Source organism: Phlebotomus papatasi, chromosome 1 (assembly GCF_024763615.1).
Source record: "Phlebotomus papatasi isolate M1 chromosome 1, Ppap_2.1, whole genome shotgun sequence".
NCBI lineage: Eukaryota > Metazoa > Arthropoda > Insecta > Diptera > Psychodidae > Phlebotomus > Phlebotomus papatasi.
This window is the reverse complement of record NC_077222.1, coordinates 20,137,379-20,156,417: the sequence shown is the minus strand read 5'-3', so window position 1 is coordinate 20,156,417 and position 19,039 is coordinate 20,137,379. Positions and strand designations below refer to the sequence as shown.

Genomic DNA, 19,039 nt, shown 5'->3' with positions numbered 1-19,039 from the left:
TTGTGCGGAAGAAGATTGCTTTCTTATTGTGTTTGAACATCGAATTCATTTCAATTCAGTCTTGGCACATTTGAAACTATATTCCCAATGTTACCTCCCTCATTTCTGAATCTCCAAACAACCCTGCAATTTATTGATTCAACCCATCGGGTTGACTTTTGTTGCAAAAAATTTGGAAAAAAAAGCTCTCAATATCTGATTTCAAGTAGCTAAAGTGTTTTTTCATGACTCATTTGACAATCGTTTATGAAGATTCTCCTGAGTATTGGCAATTTCATTAAAAAAATACACATTCCCCATTGATTAACTATTCCAAAATTTTTAATATTTTCGAAAGTCATTCATGCATTACCCCACGTTCCCCTATTTTGGCATGCCAGCATCAATAACAATCCACTTTATACCCTGTGGAAAAATTTTGTTAGTTTTTAAAGCCGGATGAGCTTAAAAGCCTATTGTCTGTATATTCCAATAAAATGCTTCACGTAGCAATGTTTATGGTACAATTTGAATGAATTATCATCCACAGATGGGTACACATTTTTCCGATAATGCTTCAAAACTCAAAACGCAGTTGGTTCCAAATAATGAAGCATATGATATGAACAAAATAGTACAACTTAATAAGGGATGATGCAAGAAGAGAATAACCATTAATGCGATATACTTCAAATTTGATCGATATCCGCTCTGATAAACACTTTCAAAAAGCTCCCTATTGACTAAAATCACTAAAATACATACTAATACCATTCGATAGGATGTAGTTTTCGGATAGTTATTTGAAACTCGAAGAGGTTATTTTCAGGCATTAGGATGGAATGAGGCGAAATTTGTCAAAACGGATATTTAATTTTTATCACGAGCTTACAGGAAACTTTTCTCATGTACAACTTTTCTAAAGATTACTTTCCTCCTCTTTAGATAGAAATTTTGCTTTTCCACACTGAGAGAAATCCAAAAAAGTTAAAATAACATTCCGGAAATGTTAATTTTACCCTGCATTGATCCGAAATCGGTGTAAATATTATGCTTTTTAGGTGTATTATGGGTTAAAGTTACCCTTTTTATAAACATTTTACCCTTAAAAGGGTGTAAATGCGTTTTAGTTAATTAGTGTTGATATTTCTGAAAGGAAAATGTACATGGCGACAAAGCGTCCCAGAATTTGCGAAGTGCTCGAACTCGTGGCTTAGATGTTATACGGGCTTCAGACCTAAGGCATGGTCCCCCGAAGGTCCCAAACTATATACCCCGCCGGGTGGCCTTTAAAGTTGAAACCATTTTCTTACATTCACATACAGATTCGTACGGTAATTTTTCTGCACTCGTGACCGGTACACGATGTATGCCAAAATTAAGGTATCCTTTTTTGTACGGGACTCTACTCCTTGGAAAGAGGGATAAATATATTCAATTCAATTCAATTCAATTTATTGATAAAGAATAGGACAATCTGTCCTCTATACAATTAGCTTAGCTTCATAAAATTTAAGAAGTTTTAAATTTAGAAAAAAAAAAAAAAAAAAAAAAAAAAAAAAGCAGAAGAAGAAAAAAAGGCTCATGTGGGGCACGAGGAGCGCGCGGCACCAACAAATCTAAGGATAAGCTCCCTCTTCCGCTCGCGAGGTAAATTATTCCAAAGAACGATTCCCTCAACAAATAGGGAGTCGCGGAGAATGCGACAACCTGAACTGGGCACACGGAGACACGAAGCCCTAGTTGATGATCCAGCCACCACAAGCTCCGCAAGATACCGTGGCATACCAACACATAGTAACCGTGAGATAAAGTTGATGATATTCGATTTCTGTCTAAATACTTTTTCGTTCTATGAAATTTAAACTGAGTTTTGAGATCAATTTGTGAGTTGGCTTCAGGTAGCTCCATATGAAAAAGTTGGCCTAAAGTGGTCTTCAGACTAGAGGTTTAGCCCAGTTCCCGAAGGTCTCAAAATCCTAAAGAGCAACCAATTTTATTGCTTTTTGAGAACCTAATATGTCATTTATCTTTAATAATTCAATTCTAAGTTATTTTTTTTTCCAAAACATGGTGATTGATAAGAAATTAGAGCAGCTAAGCCATATGGCTAAGCCTTAGGTCTGAAGCCCGTATAAGAATAGGTCCCAAGTCTCGATCACTAACCGTCTGGCCCTTAAGCCGAAAATAGACACAGGGATCGACTTAGGGATCAGCCCGAAAAATGAGGATTGGTATCGATACACTCACGGATCAGCCCATAATTTGGAGGATCAGGCTGATCTTCTAAATTCATGAGGTCCAGTGAAATTACGGGGATTAGGCGACATCAGCGCCAGTGCTGATAATAAAAAGCTTCGGTTTGGGTGTTTTTGGATACTTTTCGAAATGTCAATTGGGTGAAAAAACATGGAGAGTAATAATACTGGCTATATGGACCCGAGTGAGTCCGACAGCCTTACATAAAATAGAAGAAGAAGAAGAGTAATGGTACGCAATGTCGCAAAATCTTAAAATGCGTTAAGATTGGAGTAATGGGAAGGTCAGAGTGCTCTTTTCTGTACGAAAAAATCCTTGACATTCCACTTAAGAAGTCTTCAAGCGATCAAAGTGTGCACATTTAATAGAAATTTACTCTAAAGACGCTAATCCTTAGTCCTAAATCCTCAGTGTATGATAGTTTGGGCTGATCCTTTACCGCCAAATTTTTTGAGCTAAGTATTCTCTAGGATCAGCCTGTGTCTATTTTCGGCATTAGACTAGCGACAGTCGGAAGGACAGACGGACAGAGGAGTGATGCCAAAAGCCCGAAACTTTAGATTCACAATATTCTAGCAAACCTCTCCTCCCTTAGGACGTAAGGTTTCGAAATATATATAGGGGAAAGTTCCCATGCTTTATACTGTAAAATGATTTTCAAGGTTTGTGATTATTTTCTGATTACCACACAAACCGAAGCGATTCTTCCACTATGATAAAAAAATGTCTCACTTATTAGGTTCATAATCCCACCTCAAATAGTTCCTGAAAAACCTTAGATTTTCCTCAAGAAGAAAATGGAAATTCAGTGGCGATTTTTATACAAGTTGGGTCTGAGGCCTTCCTGTATAATAATTGATTCGACAATTCGGAGGCCCATTTTCACTGCAAGAATTTCACCGAATACAAAAAAAATGCACATCACTATTTAGACGGAACTCTAATCTATCTGCTTAAATCGTTTATATGACTGGTTATTAGTTTTAAAATCACTTTTATCTAATTTTTCTAAGCCATGTTTTTATGACATTAGGGCGCTAGCGAAAACCATTTTTTCATTTTGAGTCCATGAAAATGTCATTCTGCAACTTTAAAATTCAGGCAACAGGGTTGAAGATTATGTCAATTGTCGATAAAATTGGAGGATTACAATAGATGTAATTATGAAAGAATCACATCTAATGATAGAGTAGCCACACTTAATTTATCATTCATGGACCTTTCTTAAAATATAGGATGGACACAGATAGAATTTATGAATTTGTCACCACCCTCAAAAACAGTGTCACCAAGTAAAAGTATTTTTACATAAATATTAATATTAATGAATCCTCTATGTGCCTATGATAGCAGTTTTCCTGAAAAGTGACATTAATTAAGAAATACTTATGAAATATCATGTATCGAAATTACAGTTTTGGACCTGTTTTTGATTTTTGCTTCCCGAAACTAGGGAAAAAGCGCTAGGATCCTAATTTTTTTTTAGAAAATGTGAGTCTTAGGAGCAGCTATTAGAATATATTGCTATGAGTCACAATTATTGATTAACGTAGGAAAAAAATAGTTATTATCAAGCATGGGCACTTTCCTCTAACTCAAAATCGAGTTATTATAATAATACTGTCTGTCTGTGGAGTTCGAGCAGTAAAAATACTCAACGAGGTGCGGTACATCAAAATAAATAGTTGTTTAATTAATTAATTCAATGTAAATTGGTCATCCTCTTGAAAATTTCTTCATAAGATTGAAAATTATCAAAATGAGTGGGGTTTTTTATGTTCTTCCAGTCAATAGTAATTTGCTGCTTCGACCTTTGCTGAACATTTTGCAGAAATTCTCAATATTGGATTCAAAATGTAATTAGAAAGGGATTTTTTTATAGAGTTCACATTGTTCTGTCCTATATCATTCTGTGAAATATCGTCCATGATGAGTTTGATAAAGCTTTCATTTGGTTGCAAACAAGCTGTAGGGAGATATATGAGACTAAAGAGTACCAGAATGCTCTCAAATGATTAATTAACTTCAGTGGACTGAACTGTAAGCGAATGGAACGAACCTCTTCATAGATGAGTCTAGTAACGCGTTCATCAGCGTAAGCACTGCTGATCAAAAGATAATAAAATATTTTTTCAGAATGAACGTAAAACCGAGTGATAGACAATTTCTTTAAAGAGTTTTAAAGCAGAAAAATTGTAGCGTCTAACCAGAGTGGAAAAGAATTCATATTTTCATAATTTTATTACCTAATTAATGAAATTAAAACGATATTTCTAACGGGGAAGAAAAAAGAATTATATGCATGAGAATTTTCAGAAGATTCATTTAAATGAATTTTTTACTTTCTGAAGCACTCGTATATTCGTGAAGAAGATACTTAGGGCTCTCTTTTGAAGACCATACTCGAGCTTTTATTCAGCACTGGTTTTAAATCAAGGTTACAAAGTCATTCAAGTGTTTCAATAGGTTTTATTTATGGTGCTGTGGCTATCTAAAAATAATATCTTGTTTGTAGTGTTTCCTTCTATTTTCCCACCCACTCATTCACTTTCTTCAGCAGACTTTAAATGCTGGCCAAATATTTTCAGCAACAATGATATTAATAGGGAAAGAGCTTTTCAAAATGTATCTAGAATTGCTGCTCCGTTTCTTAGAGATCTTTTCAAGTGCTTGAAAGTTATTTTTAAATACTCCTACGGGATATACTGTTTATAAAAAGAAATATTTGGGACTATATTTTGTTGCTTTTTATTCGTTTATGTTCCAGGAATGTATAGTACTAGACTTTTTAGCAATAACCTCTTGAGACTTCAAGTGAAAAAAAAGACTTAATCTCCCTGATTTCACAACGAAGTAAAATTTTGAAGAAATGTAATATTATATAAATCCGTGATGAGGAACAAATATTTGTAGATGAAACTAGCAATGGGACCTGATGACCGTCGGGAAAAGACGGGGTTACTTTAAAAAAAAATCTGAATATAATTAAAATACACAAGAAAGAGCAATAAAAACATATCGGTTTGCAATTTGTTTTATATTACTTCTCCACTATTCCCTACACAAAATGCAGCGCTGCATCATTCGTATTATATTAAAAGTATCACTTGAATACCACTGAAATTGCGAAAGAATCTTTGAATAAATTTGCATAAATGAGCAGCATTATTTTTTGATCCCACTAGGAACGCAAAACTGTGTTCTTCATTGATCCCGGTAAGGTAAGGTAAGAGGTATTTGCTATGTGAGCTTTTTAAAGATAAAGCACGATATATGAGGAGCTCAGAGCAAAAAAACGCTATTTTAATAGGGAAATGCATATGACTTAGAGTTTTTTTGCTCTGAGCGCCTCATATAGGATGCAATTCAAGCCTTCACTTAAGACCTACCCTGAAAAAATATATAGTAGAAAATATTGTAAAAATCTTGGGAAATAAGTTGGTTTGTATAGAAGAGCATAGAGGAATATGATATCGAGAAGAATAAATCAATTATTCTTAGTGAATGCCCTCAAGAAACTATTTTTTCTCAACATAGTCTTATAGAATTCCCAAATCACGGCTTATAAGAAAGTCTAAAAAACGATTTGCTCATTTAACACTTGTAAAATACCTAAAATAGTTGTTGAGACCTTTTTATATAAAAGTGGCGCACCACTAAGAGGCCTAAGTGACTCTATAAGCATTACTGTGAAAGGAAGCTGAAGAGTTCTATGAGACTACCTTATAAAACATCTATATATTTTCTGAGAGAATGCTTTTACAATACTCTGAATTTAATATTATAAACAGATATGAACCTGTTATAAGGTCATAATCAAATTAATTAAAAGAATAAAAATTTTTTATCGCTTTTATACATATTTATGTAATTCCATTTTATGTAATGAATAATTTTTTTATGTAATTTATCATGTTTAGGCATTTATAAGTTCACCATTACCGCCATTGCAGAGATACAAACAAACATATTGTCCTTGTAAATAATCTGCTGAGTGCGTCTTCTTTTTCTTCATTAATATCCAATCGGTATATGAAAAAATGCCTCCAAACTTCGTCTCGTTTTACGCTTATTTGTAAATTCTTAAGACTGTTATGAGCATGCTACAAGTCTTTAATAGAACCAAGTCAAATTTAAGGGGAAATGAGGAAATCAGGGGAAGTTGTTGACATTTTGCATGCAGCGTTTGGATTGCAAACTATTTTTCAGACAAATTCACTCAATAATTCACTCACAATGCCTCACATTCTTTGTCAGTACTTCTTGGACTCTCCCATGGTATTTTTATGAGCTGAAAAGGTGCAAGTGCTACTAAAGGACAAAAAATAAAAGAAAATAGTGGTCCAAACTGATAGAAGTGAATTAATTTGATTTTGTTTGAAGAAATCATAATATTTTTCTCGTGGAAAGAATTGTTAGTGTACTGAAAATCTAAAATTCTTCTATAAGACTCTCTGCAGAGCAGATAGTAGAATCTTATAGCAGTTTTTAGCATTCTCCCATAATGCACTTATTGCGCTCTTCTATTTTAATAGAGAAATCACAGTGTAATTAATCAATTTTTCGGTTTGATTTGGAAATTAAGAAGTAATAATTGTAGAAAAAATAACAGAAAGCTCTAGAAAATATCAGGGGCATGATAATTCCTATGTTTTCCAAATGTTTCTAGCGTGCCGAAAAAACTTTTGAGTTTATTAGCTGTTTTCTGTCATTGTAGAATGAATTAGCAAAAAATACTATTACAAAATAAAAGCCCTTTTAATGACGAAGGGGCAACCGAAAACGCCAATTTGGCAACCTATGTAGTTTTGAAGATATCTCGTGAAATGTGTACGAAAACAGGAAAAACTTTACACTAAAACTGGTCGCATTTTTCAGAGATAATGTCACCCCCCTGGAAAATATTGAGCAAATCGATAAAATCGGTCTACTTTGATTTTCATTAAAAAAAATAATTAATATTTTTACGTGAAAATATTGTACTGAAAAAAAGTTTATAAGAAGGACTTGTAGCACACCTAGAAAGTATAGTTATAAGAAAATAGTTCTTAAGGCTTTTGTTCTTATTAACACATACTTTAAGCATGATGTAAGTTAAATATTATAGAACATATTTTCTTGAGAAATATTATCTAAAGATTTTACCGCTGAGGAAGACTTGGAGTCCGAGCCGAAAGCTTTGGGAAAATTCTGTGTTATTTCGATCTTTTATGTGTTTTTGTGAGTAAATCAATCATGATTATTTGACCAATTCATTACCGATGAAGACCAATGCAGTCGAGTTCGAAATTTCAATACCCTTTCAAAAAATCCAATTTAAGCAAATCGGTTAAAAATAAGACCTACAAAGTGGTTCAACTTTGACCTTTAAAAATTCAAAATGGCGAATTTTAAGGCTATCAGTATATATGGACGAAATTTTCGCCTAGACTACATAATTTTTTTGGTTAAATAACGCAAGAAACATGGTTTTGGGGGAGGAGTCGGGAGGGTGAGGGGAAAAGCCTTCGGAGATAGTTTTTTTTTTTTATTGGCGGTCACTGAAGACCGGAAGTTGATATCTTTTACAGTTTAAGTTTCAGAACGCTGATATAAGGTAAATTACCCTCGAGTCGACCGGTTCCTCGACTCGACCGGTTTTCAATATTTGAATGTTTGATGGTGAATTTCAATAAAATTGTCAATGATTCGTATTTTTTTAAGGAATAATTGACCTATTAATGTTAGATCATACGATAAATATTAGTGCAAATATAAATAAATTGAATAAATAATTCTACCGGTCGATTTGAGGAACCGGTCGACTTGAAGGCACTTTACCTTACTGGAAAAAAGCGGATTGAACAACTATGGGAGACTGGGGCACATGTAAACATTTTCGATAGATGCGAATTTGAGGTGATTTTCCACGCACACAGTGATTTTTTAGAAAATCTTTCTTAGCTCATGTTTCACCCTTGGGTATAGGCAATACATCGAGGGTAATGCGGATATAGGAAAACAATTGAGTTTTCCATAAAAATAAAATTTGTGTCACTGTGCTGTTCTCTCTTTTCACAAAATACCTGGGGTAGAAGTAAACACTTTCTGGGGAGGATGTAAACACCCTTTTTTCCACCCTTGAAATTAACTTTGCACCATTTTCAATTATTTTAATTACATAAGAGATATATAAAGAGTGTATTTTTTTTCAAAAAATTACTACACTCTTTACAAAGAAAATTAAAATAGCAAAAAAACTAATAGCATGCAAATCAAAGACATTTTTCAATGGATTTTCCCCATATTTTGACATCATGTGACTTCTTATTGAACACAGCCAACGAAAAATGTCCCACCATGAGATGCAGCTGTCAAACGAATGATATGAAGAAGAAGAAGAAATATTTTGACATTCATTCTACACTCGCGACATCTACAATTACGGGGAAATTGCCTGGTTACATCTACCCCAAATGCTGTTTTCTGACCAATTATTAATCCTTTTGAAATTATGAGAATCTCAATATCTCTAGTAAATGAATTAATATAATCCTAAAAGATATAGGAAAGAACTGATATTACGACATTTCGATTATTTTACACAGTTTTTAATTTCCAGGTGGAAATCAAAATGACCAAAATAATCGAAATATCAACATTTTCGAGAAAAATGATTTTTATTTTTAAAGTATGTATATTAGGATTTTATTGACCAATTCATCTGTGGACATAAATTCCCATGGTATCTATGAATGCTAATGGGTTTTATTCTCTGGAGTCTTAAAATGGATGAAAAAATCACAGTGTTGAGAACTACCCCTGTTTATTACTACCCCAGTTCCCCCTGCTCTATCTCTTTAAGTTTGACCATCAAAACATCTAATAAAAGATTTGATTTAATTTAATTTACTATTTTTTTTTAAATTAGTTAAATAATGATAAATCACTTAATCACTGGATAAATCGGAAGCGGATTAGTTGAAGAGATATATTTTAAAAAACCGAAAAAAGAGAAATCAAAAACTTTAAAACGATATCTCTAACTGTTTGGCAACTACTTTCGGAGGATCCAGCTAAAAAATCTAATTTTGTATACATTAGGGGAAAGTGCTCTCCCTTTGAACGCTCATACCTTCGAATAAAATGATTTTTTTTTATATTTTTCCTAAGAGATTTACACATAATTATCAATAATTGATAATAATCTAACTAATATTTATTAAAAATGTGTCAATCTCTTAAGAAAAATTAAAGAAAATTCATATTATTCGAAGGCATGAACCTTCGAAGGGATAGTATTTTCCCCTATATATTTCTCTGTCTTTAATTAGAAGCTATAAAAAGTTCTGTACATAGTCTTACAAAAGAAACATCTATCTCTCCTTTTGCTCTATGTTCAGCCAAGCATCAGTCGTTATTCTTTCTCTATACTATGATGGTTTATTAGCGCTGATGTCATCATCTTAAGGGTATTCTCCGGAGTAAAAAATAACAATCCAGGAAACCTGACTTGATTCTCATTTCATTAAAAAAAAAAACCAACCCCAGAACTTAACAAAATTCCTTACAGTTTCCATTCTCACTCCACTGAACTTTGAGTTACCCTTGTGGCTAGAGAAATGGGGAAAATTTTATAAAATTAATGAATCGTAACTGGGGTGTGCAGCCGTTTATCCATTTGGGAGAGATTTCGAACTTTTAATTAAAACTGATCACATACAACCCTCACAACACTTTAAAAGTTATACTTTCTCACATTCTCTCCCACTTCCCGGGGTATTTTCCCGCAACTTGTGTGTCGTGGTTTCTGTTGACTTTCCCAGTTCCCACATAAGTATTCTTGTGACCACGGAATTGCCCTGAAAAGCTTGGCCAAGGGATGGGGGATATGGAGGGTTGAAGGACGATCAAGACTAGCATTTTTCGTGGTAGAAATAGGCTAAGGAGGTGGGGTTTTGGATGGTGCTTTTGTTGCATGGAATTCAATCTATCTGTGTGGCGCTTCGTTTAAAAAAAGGAACTGTATAGCTATCATCCGGAAATTATGCACGTCACCCCAAACAGATGAGCATAAGTGCTTTTTCATCAACTTTCATTTTGCCTCCTCAACTTCGTCTTCGTCCACCCACGACGTGTCAAATGTTGAGGGATACTCTCCACGTGCTATGTATTCATGACTTGGGGATGTACTTAAGAGGGAGACACACAATTTATTATTATTTATTACCTTCTGATCCTTCCAGCCGACCAGCGGTGGGAAGCAGATGACGAATGACAAGACCCAGATGCCTGCAATGAGGGATTTAGCTTTCGTCGTGGACATGATGCTGGGATATGTAACAGGGCGCGTTACAGCTACATATCGATCCAGAGAGATGGCACATAGATTCAGGATAGATGCTGTACACATCCATACATCCACTGCCAGCCAGATGCGACACCACAAATCACCGAAAATCCACACCTGAAACAAATCAGTTGATATCAATGGTAAGATGCATCACTAACTCTTTGATTGATAACTTATAAAATCAGAGATACTTTCTTGTCTGGGATGTACAGACAAAGACTTATACAGCACAAAATATAATCGAAAGTAGTATAGCTTGAATCCAGAAAAAATTGCTTGTTCATACGGATGAGCCATCAAGATTGGAAATTGCAAAGCATGCAATAATCTTAATTTAAATAAAAGCTATATCACTAAAGAAAACGACATGACTTTCTCAGAATGTCGAGGAGATATTTTTTTTTGCAGAAAACCAATAAATTTAGAATTTCGTGTAAAAATGCTGTGCTCTACAGAAATGTCTTACGGGAAAATTCATTGAACACTGTCATTTATGCACTTGTGTAGGGGAAAGTGCCCATGCTTGATACCATTTGAAGCTTCGTAATGACTAAATTTTTCCCATGTTTCTCAATAAACGTGACTCCGCAATATATTTTAAAAACTGGACACTTTCCCATAGTTTCTAAAATTGCGTTGCAATGAGTCACATATAGGGGAAATTGGGGCACCACCAAACACGGGATACCACCAAACACTGCGATTTTTTAATCGGATATTCGACTTCAGAGGATAAGACCTATAGGAATTTATAGGCACTATAGGGATGCTTGTCCACTGAAGGAATAGTCGAGATAGTCCAAGTAGTTTAGAAATAAAAATTAGTGTTTGGTGGTGCCCCAGTTTCCCCTATATTGTGAAATATAGAAAATTTAGTCATTACGAAGCTTCCAATGGTATTAAGAATGGGCACTTTCCCCTAAACATAGATGTACATAGAAGAGACCAGAGCAGAATTATCCAGGAAATGAAATTTTTAGTTGCTTATAATTTGTGAAAAACATCTATGAATCAGACTGATAAATATTAAAATAACAGCAAGGGAGAAAACAGGAAAATTGTTTAATTTTACCGCTGACTAATTCAGCTCCGGTCTCCCTTATGTAAGTTTGAATAAAAGCACCTTTGATAAAACATTATACTTCTGCTGTCATAAATCTCATTTTTCAATATTAAAAACGTTAATCAATTGCCAATCTACGTCTACATTAGGGATGAGCAGGGTTGTGCCTTTTACATAGTAAAAAATATTTTTTACATATTACATGTAAAAAATATGTAAAAATGTAAAATATATGTAAAAAAATGTAAAATGTAAAAAAGGAAAATTAAGCATTTTTGAATCTTTTAAATATTTCATGTAAGCAATATCAATATTGATATTTGCTTATAAAGAATATCAAGAAAACATTCTTGAGAACACCATGAACAAAATTTTGTTATGAAAACCTATTGATGTGAAGTAAGTCAATGATTTTGTAGACATAAAACATACTCTCTGTGATAAAATAACGTTTGTAGAAAACCCCAATTAACCGGAGGATTATTAATTAACCACGACCGAGTCACCAACGTGTATTCTAAAACTCGCGGGAGATTTATAGTTACCCATTGGAGGGCTAACCCCAGCGCAACCCCAAACGCACTCTTTGACGATCGGCGCGAGACTCACTGAATAGAATAGACATGCGCATAGCCCTCCTCAAGACGTCACACCTCAAGTGACGACTTCTATCCCAGCGAGCATAGATACGAAGGTGACTATGATACTACTCTAGAGGAGACTAAATTCAAATTCAAATAAAGCCGTTGAGCGATGTTCTACACGTTACTATTTTTTAATTAATCGTTCTTCTTCCACTGATAGATATTTCAGAATGTTGTCTGTAATCCTCAACATGTTGATTTTTTTACCTTTAACGTATAATGCCCAGCGCACAATAACTTTTGTTCGTAAACATGTTTTTAAAATTTCCTATGAGAATGAGCGAGATGACTAGATCTAGATCTCACTCACTCTCATTGAAATGTCAAAAACATGTTTACAAAACAAAAGTTATTGTGCGTTGGGCATAATACAACCAAAATTAATATTGTTAGTAAACATGTAAAACAATGAGACATAAAAATACATTTTTTCCACTATTCGCAAATAGGCAAATTGTATGACCTGATCAATCAATTTTTAAAATCTAAAAAAAAATACTTTTTTAATAATTTCTTGTAGTAAAACACGTAAAAGAACTTGCGATTTAGTGTATTTGCAACATTTGCAATAATTGCAATGTAAATATAATACAGTGATATATTGTCTACATTATTGATTATCATTTATCCAGAAATTCAAACTAAAAGAAAGTGCTTCAAATCGAAGAGTTGATTAAGAATTATTTAGCTGTTTTTGTGTATTGAAAAAGCCAATCAAAACTCCAGGAGGGCAGGAATAATTAAAGACTTTGTATTCTTAATACAGGGAGTTAAAACACACAACGCAAAAACTAAAGCCGCATTATATATTTTTTTAAATTAATATTTATTAAAAAGCGATCATAATTGTGCATAAAACACGCATTACTTAAGTTAAATGAGGTTAAAGTCCTAGAATAGGCACTGCTTTAGCATAAAACGGTTAATAATATGTTTAAATCCCGCACAACTTAAGCTTAAAATGATTTCACTTGTATGTAATACACTCATAGCTTCAACACGAAAAGGTTAAAATTTCAAATAAAGAGCGCACAGCTTCAGCACAAAATAGTTAAAATTGAATATAAAATCCTCACAGCTTTCGAATAAAACGTTTAGCAATTTAGATAGTTTTTACTCGGATTCTGTGCAGATATGATTAAAAATCAATATAATATCATAATTTCTGTGTTAATCTTTGTTATTATACATTAGTTTCATTTTAATAATAAAGCACGATGGTTTTTAGAATATTATCACAGAAACATTCATTACCACAGAAACAGTGTTAGCAAGGAGACAGTGATTCTCTTCATGAACATTGTTTTTGGGAATGTGATGTCTTGGACAAGGCATATAATAGCAAAATCCCCCAAAAAATTATCGTTATGAAGAGAGAATTGGAAAACTTCCTGAGCATGTAGATATAGAAGTTCAAAAATTATTAATCGTTTAAATTGTTACTATTATATTGGTTCAGGCGGATAGTAAAAAATTTGAATTGGGATTGCCAGTAAATTTCATTAAGCATTTTATATGACAAGCTTTACAGCAAAAAGCCGCAAAATATTTTACTGATTACAGCGAAATATTTGATTGAGAAAAACTAAAAAAAATGAACTTGATATTTGATGCACTGAGGGAAATGGATCTGGGAGCCGGGGTTAGAAAGAGGTGTTGAATATGCACCATTGAAATCGGGGTTTGGATTCACACCAGAAAAGGCAGAAAAAAGTGAAATTCACACCAATATTGCTTTATAAAAATTAACTCTGCTGAGTGTTACATTTACACTGTTCATACTATTTGTGAAAAGGAGCATAAAAATGGAGATTTCGTCATTCAAAAGCCATACAAATATATCTTGTATGATTTTAATATTTCCTCTTCCATTGTAATTAGTAAAGCATAAAAAACATAAAAAAAACATTATTGAGGAAAATAATTCACGATAAAAAATTTAAACCTAACCGAGTGTTAATTTTACACTGCTAACAGTAAAAATAAGAAAACGCAAGATGAGTGCGAAAACAACACTTAAATAGTGATATTTAACACCTTTTTGGTGTTGTAAAATAACAAATCGCCATTATTAATCGGATTTCTGGTTTGGCTTCTTCAGTCTTCCATTTAGCGTCCATGTGAATCAGTGCTGACCGAGTTTTCTTGGCAATTTCGTGCTTAATTGTGTGATTTTAATGACAAATTTCTTATCTAAAAAAAGCGGTAAGTATGCGACTATCAGGATATTGTGAAATATTTGGGAATTTGCAATTTGTTATTTTTTTTAAATAAATTTTGCAACTAATACAATTTTGGTTTAAATAATCCATCTTTTTATTCATACAATCTATATAATATATTTCACAGTAATATGTATCGCGCTAAAATCTGGAGAAATTTCTGTCTCTGTGAATACTGTTATTGCTGTCACATAGCAAATTCTTCTAGCTATGTTATTCATTAACTTTTTGAAATTATCTAACTTGCATTACTTACATTATCTAACTTGCTTTTCAAGGAAAGTGGCTGGAAACATGGGATAGGACGTAGTTTTGCCTCGCGGTATCAATGTGGTCTGAACGGAAACTTTGAGAAGGAAGGACATTATTATCGGCATCGACAGAAAAACCCGGGCCAGTCTTTTTGCAGCATTCCGGTTTCAGGACAACTTTAGTAGACAATTCTGAGACCTCTGTGTGTAGAGTTATTTTGCCTAACAACCAGCAATAAAGCAGGAATCTGAAGAGGTGCAGGAGCTGAAGAGTAGCATGAGCAACTCTTGTGCACATCCTCTTGGATGATGATAAATGAAGTCTGACTACAGAGAGATGAACTCTTCTTAAAGAAAGAGAGTATATTCCCTCCAGTAGAAATCATGGACAAAATCAACTTCCGGACAAAATCATGTATTTATGCGGCACCGAAATAAGCCCCAACGACGAGTTTTTTGCTTCACAAAGTCACTTACGAAAGGTATAGTTTTTACTATGTTTTTTATATGTGTAATTCTTTTCTTTTTTGTATATCTTTCTATTTCAATCGTCAGTAAATATTATTTTAATTAAAATTTTAAGATATAATGATAAACTTATAACAATTTTCTATTCAAATTGCGTCAGAGTGTTAAATTAAACTATTTATTCAAAAGTAACTATGTTCTTAAGATAGAAACATTTCAAGTTAAATTGTAACAAAGTGTAGATATTGATTCAAAAAATTTATTCTGTAGATACCAATTTGTCCTATTTATTTCTTTCTTTTATGTTATTATATTTTAAATGCAGAATGTCAGTAGAACCAAATAACTTCTAAGAAAACAACCCGAAAAGTAGCGATGTGAACTTGATTTTATAGAAATTAAGTATTAAAATGTAATAAAATTTATGTTATAAAAAAATTACAATAAAGGAGTATCTTTCGGACCATATTTTATGTTTTTTTTTTTTATCTGAAATAAATATAAAAAATCTAAAAGGGAGAGTAAATTGTACACTCGATGGGGTACTAAAAATTCTACTACGGAAAGTGTGAAAATAACCCTAAATGGGGTTTCTAATTTAGTTTAAGGCGTCGGTGTAAAATTCACACTCGACGGGGTTTGATTTTTCTCCTTAATATTTTTAACCCCCGCCTATTACCAAATTTACTACCGGAGAGGTTTGGTTGATTCGGGGTTAGAATTTGGTGTGAAAAATAACCCCCGATTTGTGCATATTTCACACTCGTATTTTTCTCAGTGTGGGTATCAAGTATCAATCAATTTTACATTTGTAACATTTTAACTTTACATGTTAAAAATGTAGCACATTTTAAAGGCTTGTTTTTTACTGTGTAAGAAATGATGTAAATGTAAAATGTAAAAAATTCGCCCAATCCTGGGGATGAGTTAAGTAAAAAGCCAAAAAATAGTGTTGCCTGATGAGAAAAGTCAAAAGAAAAGCTAAGTCGATGGATAAAATAATCGTGTATTGCATACCATAATAATTTCCAATCTGTTAACCGTCTGCAAACTCTTAAGTCGTTAGCAGAAGTTTCAAGTTTATACGTTTATATTGGCTAGTGAGATGATGAAAAGGGATTACAACGCAAAGGCTACAAAGGCTAGGGGAACCTTATTAGTACAACTTTTTGTAAAGCTTCTCGTGGTGAAGTTGTTTTTGAAGGCTCACTTTACTGTCTTTCAAATATCGTGAGACTTTTTATTTGAAAATTAGTTTTTAAAACTTTAAATACCCTTAACACAAAATGCAAAGCTAAAACATAAGCCCCTGATGCTGTTCTCTGTGAGTGGATAAGACCTAAATTAAACTTTGAAAGCTGTGAGCTTTCCCTATCCTTTCTCTGCAGCGCGTGTAGAGAAAATTGAAAAGAAAAATAAGAAAGAAGATGGCAAAAAAGGTGAGAGAAGGGCATACGAAATGTGGTAGAAAACCAGATAATAACATTTTATGGGATCCACCTTTTCGATGTAATTAACCGATCAACTGGATAAAGTGTGGAGGCATTAAGTGGGCCGCCAAAAGCTCCAATGATGGGGGATTTTATCTCGAAAAATGTTCAGTATTTACCATCAGCTTAGTACTATATATTTGAGATCTAAATCGGTCTCAGATGCTGAGACTGGTGTTTCTTGGCTATAACAGGGCTGTTCTTCGAGCAGATTGAATTTTATTGGGTGAAAATTGTCTAGTTGCACCAGGGGATGCCTCAAATAAATTCTTACCAATTCTTCTGTGTCAATTTATTCGAAAGCTTTAACGATGTTGTTGTCAAATTTGTATCAATTGTTGCAATAGTCGTAAAACATTGATATATCTCTATATGGGAAAAGATTGACTTTCCAGATTCTTCCTGGTATATAGGAGGAAATAGCATAATCTGGATTTACCTGATTTTCACATAAAATTCCTTTTGAAATTGGAGGAAAATCCCCCAAAATTCCATAAAAGCCATTTATAGCAACATTTTCGGTAAACTGTAAAATTTTATTTCAGATTATGTATCTCAAGTTTCTTTTGAAATAAATAAAAATTTAGACAAAACACATAAAATACAAATAACTGTTACCCATTGATTGAGTTTGGGGTGCTGGAAAAATGGGCAGAATGGAGCAGAAAAAGCACTATTTCTCCTCATTGTATCAACTTACAGCCGTAAACATTTATTTATCAGACCAAGATTTGGGGGTGGAAAAGACGTGTGTTAGCAGCTCAATCGATGGGTGGTGGCTTTGTGGGGAACGGCTCTAAGGGCCGACATAAAATTTAGGGAGTAGTAAATATTTGATATACCAGATTGACAATCAACTGAGTGGCTTTCACGTGCACCTGCCTTGTATTCCTTCAACAGTGCATGACAAATATTTTCAAACGGTTTATGCAAACACAAAATTTTACTCGAAAGCCTTGATGCTCAACTCTAGGAACACTGAAAAAAATATCTCGCAAAATAGTTCGTAAGTGTCTGTGAATTCCTACTACACAGAAAAAAAATATTTTGTAAAATTGTTTGTAAATATTTGTAAAATCCTATGGAGGACTTACGAAATGCTCGTAAATCGTATAACCCACAAACAAGTTCGTAAAATTTTGTACTTTTTTCACAAACATTGTTCGTAAAATGATCATTTGACGAACATTTTTTGTACTTTTACAAACATTTGTTCGTAAACGTTCATAAACACACAAAAATGTTTGTAAAATTTTGTCATTTGTTCGTAAATTTTTGCCAGACACACAAAAATTCACGAACAAATACGAACAAATGACAAAAGTTTACGAACATTTACGAACAAATGTTTGTAAAAGTACAAAAAATGTTCGTCAAATGATCATTTCACGAACAATGTTTGTAAAAAAATACAAAATTTTATGAACTTGTTTGTGAGTTATATGATTCACGAGCATTTCGTAAGTCCTCCATAGGATTTCACAAACATTTACGAACAATTTTACAAAATTTTTTTTTCTGTGTACGGGGACTTACTAAATGCTTGTAAATCGTATAAACCACTAAAAAGTTTGTAAATGTTTGTACTTTTTCCACAAACAATTTTCGTTACATGACCACTTGACGAACTTATTTGTACTTTTACAAACATTTGTTCATTAATGTCCGTAAAAACACAAAAACTGTTCGTAACTCTTTGTCATAATTGTTTGTAATTTTTTGTCAGACAAACAAAAATGTTCGAATAAAAGTTTATGAAGTGATCAATTTACGAACATTGTTTGTGAAAAGTACAAATTATTTCGAACTTTTTACAGGGTTATACGATTTGCGAGCATTTCGTAAGGCCCCAGTTGAAATACACAAACATTCACGAACCTTTTTTACGAAATATACATTTTTGTGACGAGGATTTTTCAAGGATTGGAGATCATTTTCGGATTAACATTTTTTTAGGTTGTTCAAGTGCTTGTTTTTCACTCTAAGGTCTCAAGAATCATTAATTATAAAAGTATTTCACGATTAAATGTTAAACAGCTTTGAGGAGCGAATTTGGATTTATTTGAACAGCCTTTGAATCCTGGATAAGTCCAAACCAGGGATAACTATTTATGAACTAAATTAGGTCCACAATGAAAATTTAATTGATCTTATACTAATTTAAGGGTAGCTGGGGCAGATTTATGAATAAGTTAAAAACAGTGGTGAATCGGTGAATACAAAGTGTATGATGTACACATAAATTGAAATGCTGCTAAATGTTCGATACCGTAAATATAGAGCTTTGCTATATTTAAGTTTAGCTTAATAAATGACTCAATTCACAGAAAT

At 33.2% G+C, this 19,039-nt stretch overlaps 1 protein-coding gene across 1 annotated transcript in view; it reads right to left on the bottom strand.

Moving 5' to 3' along the window:
- The window catches only part of LOC129799648 (octopamine receptor Oamb), a 187,434-nt gene that overhangs the window by 62,212 nt on the left and 106,183 nt on the right, over positions 1-19,039 (bottom strand). The window contains exon 4 of the mRNA XM_055843724.1: positions 10,448-10,684. Coding sequence (XP_055699699.1) covers positions 10,448-10,684 — 237 coding nt within the window. The remainder of the gene's footprint in view (positions 1-10,447; positions 10,685-19,039) is intronic.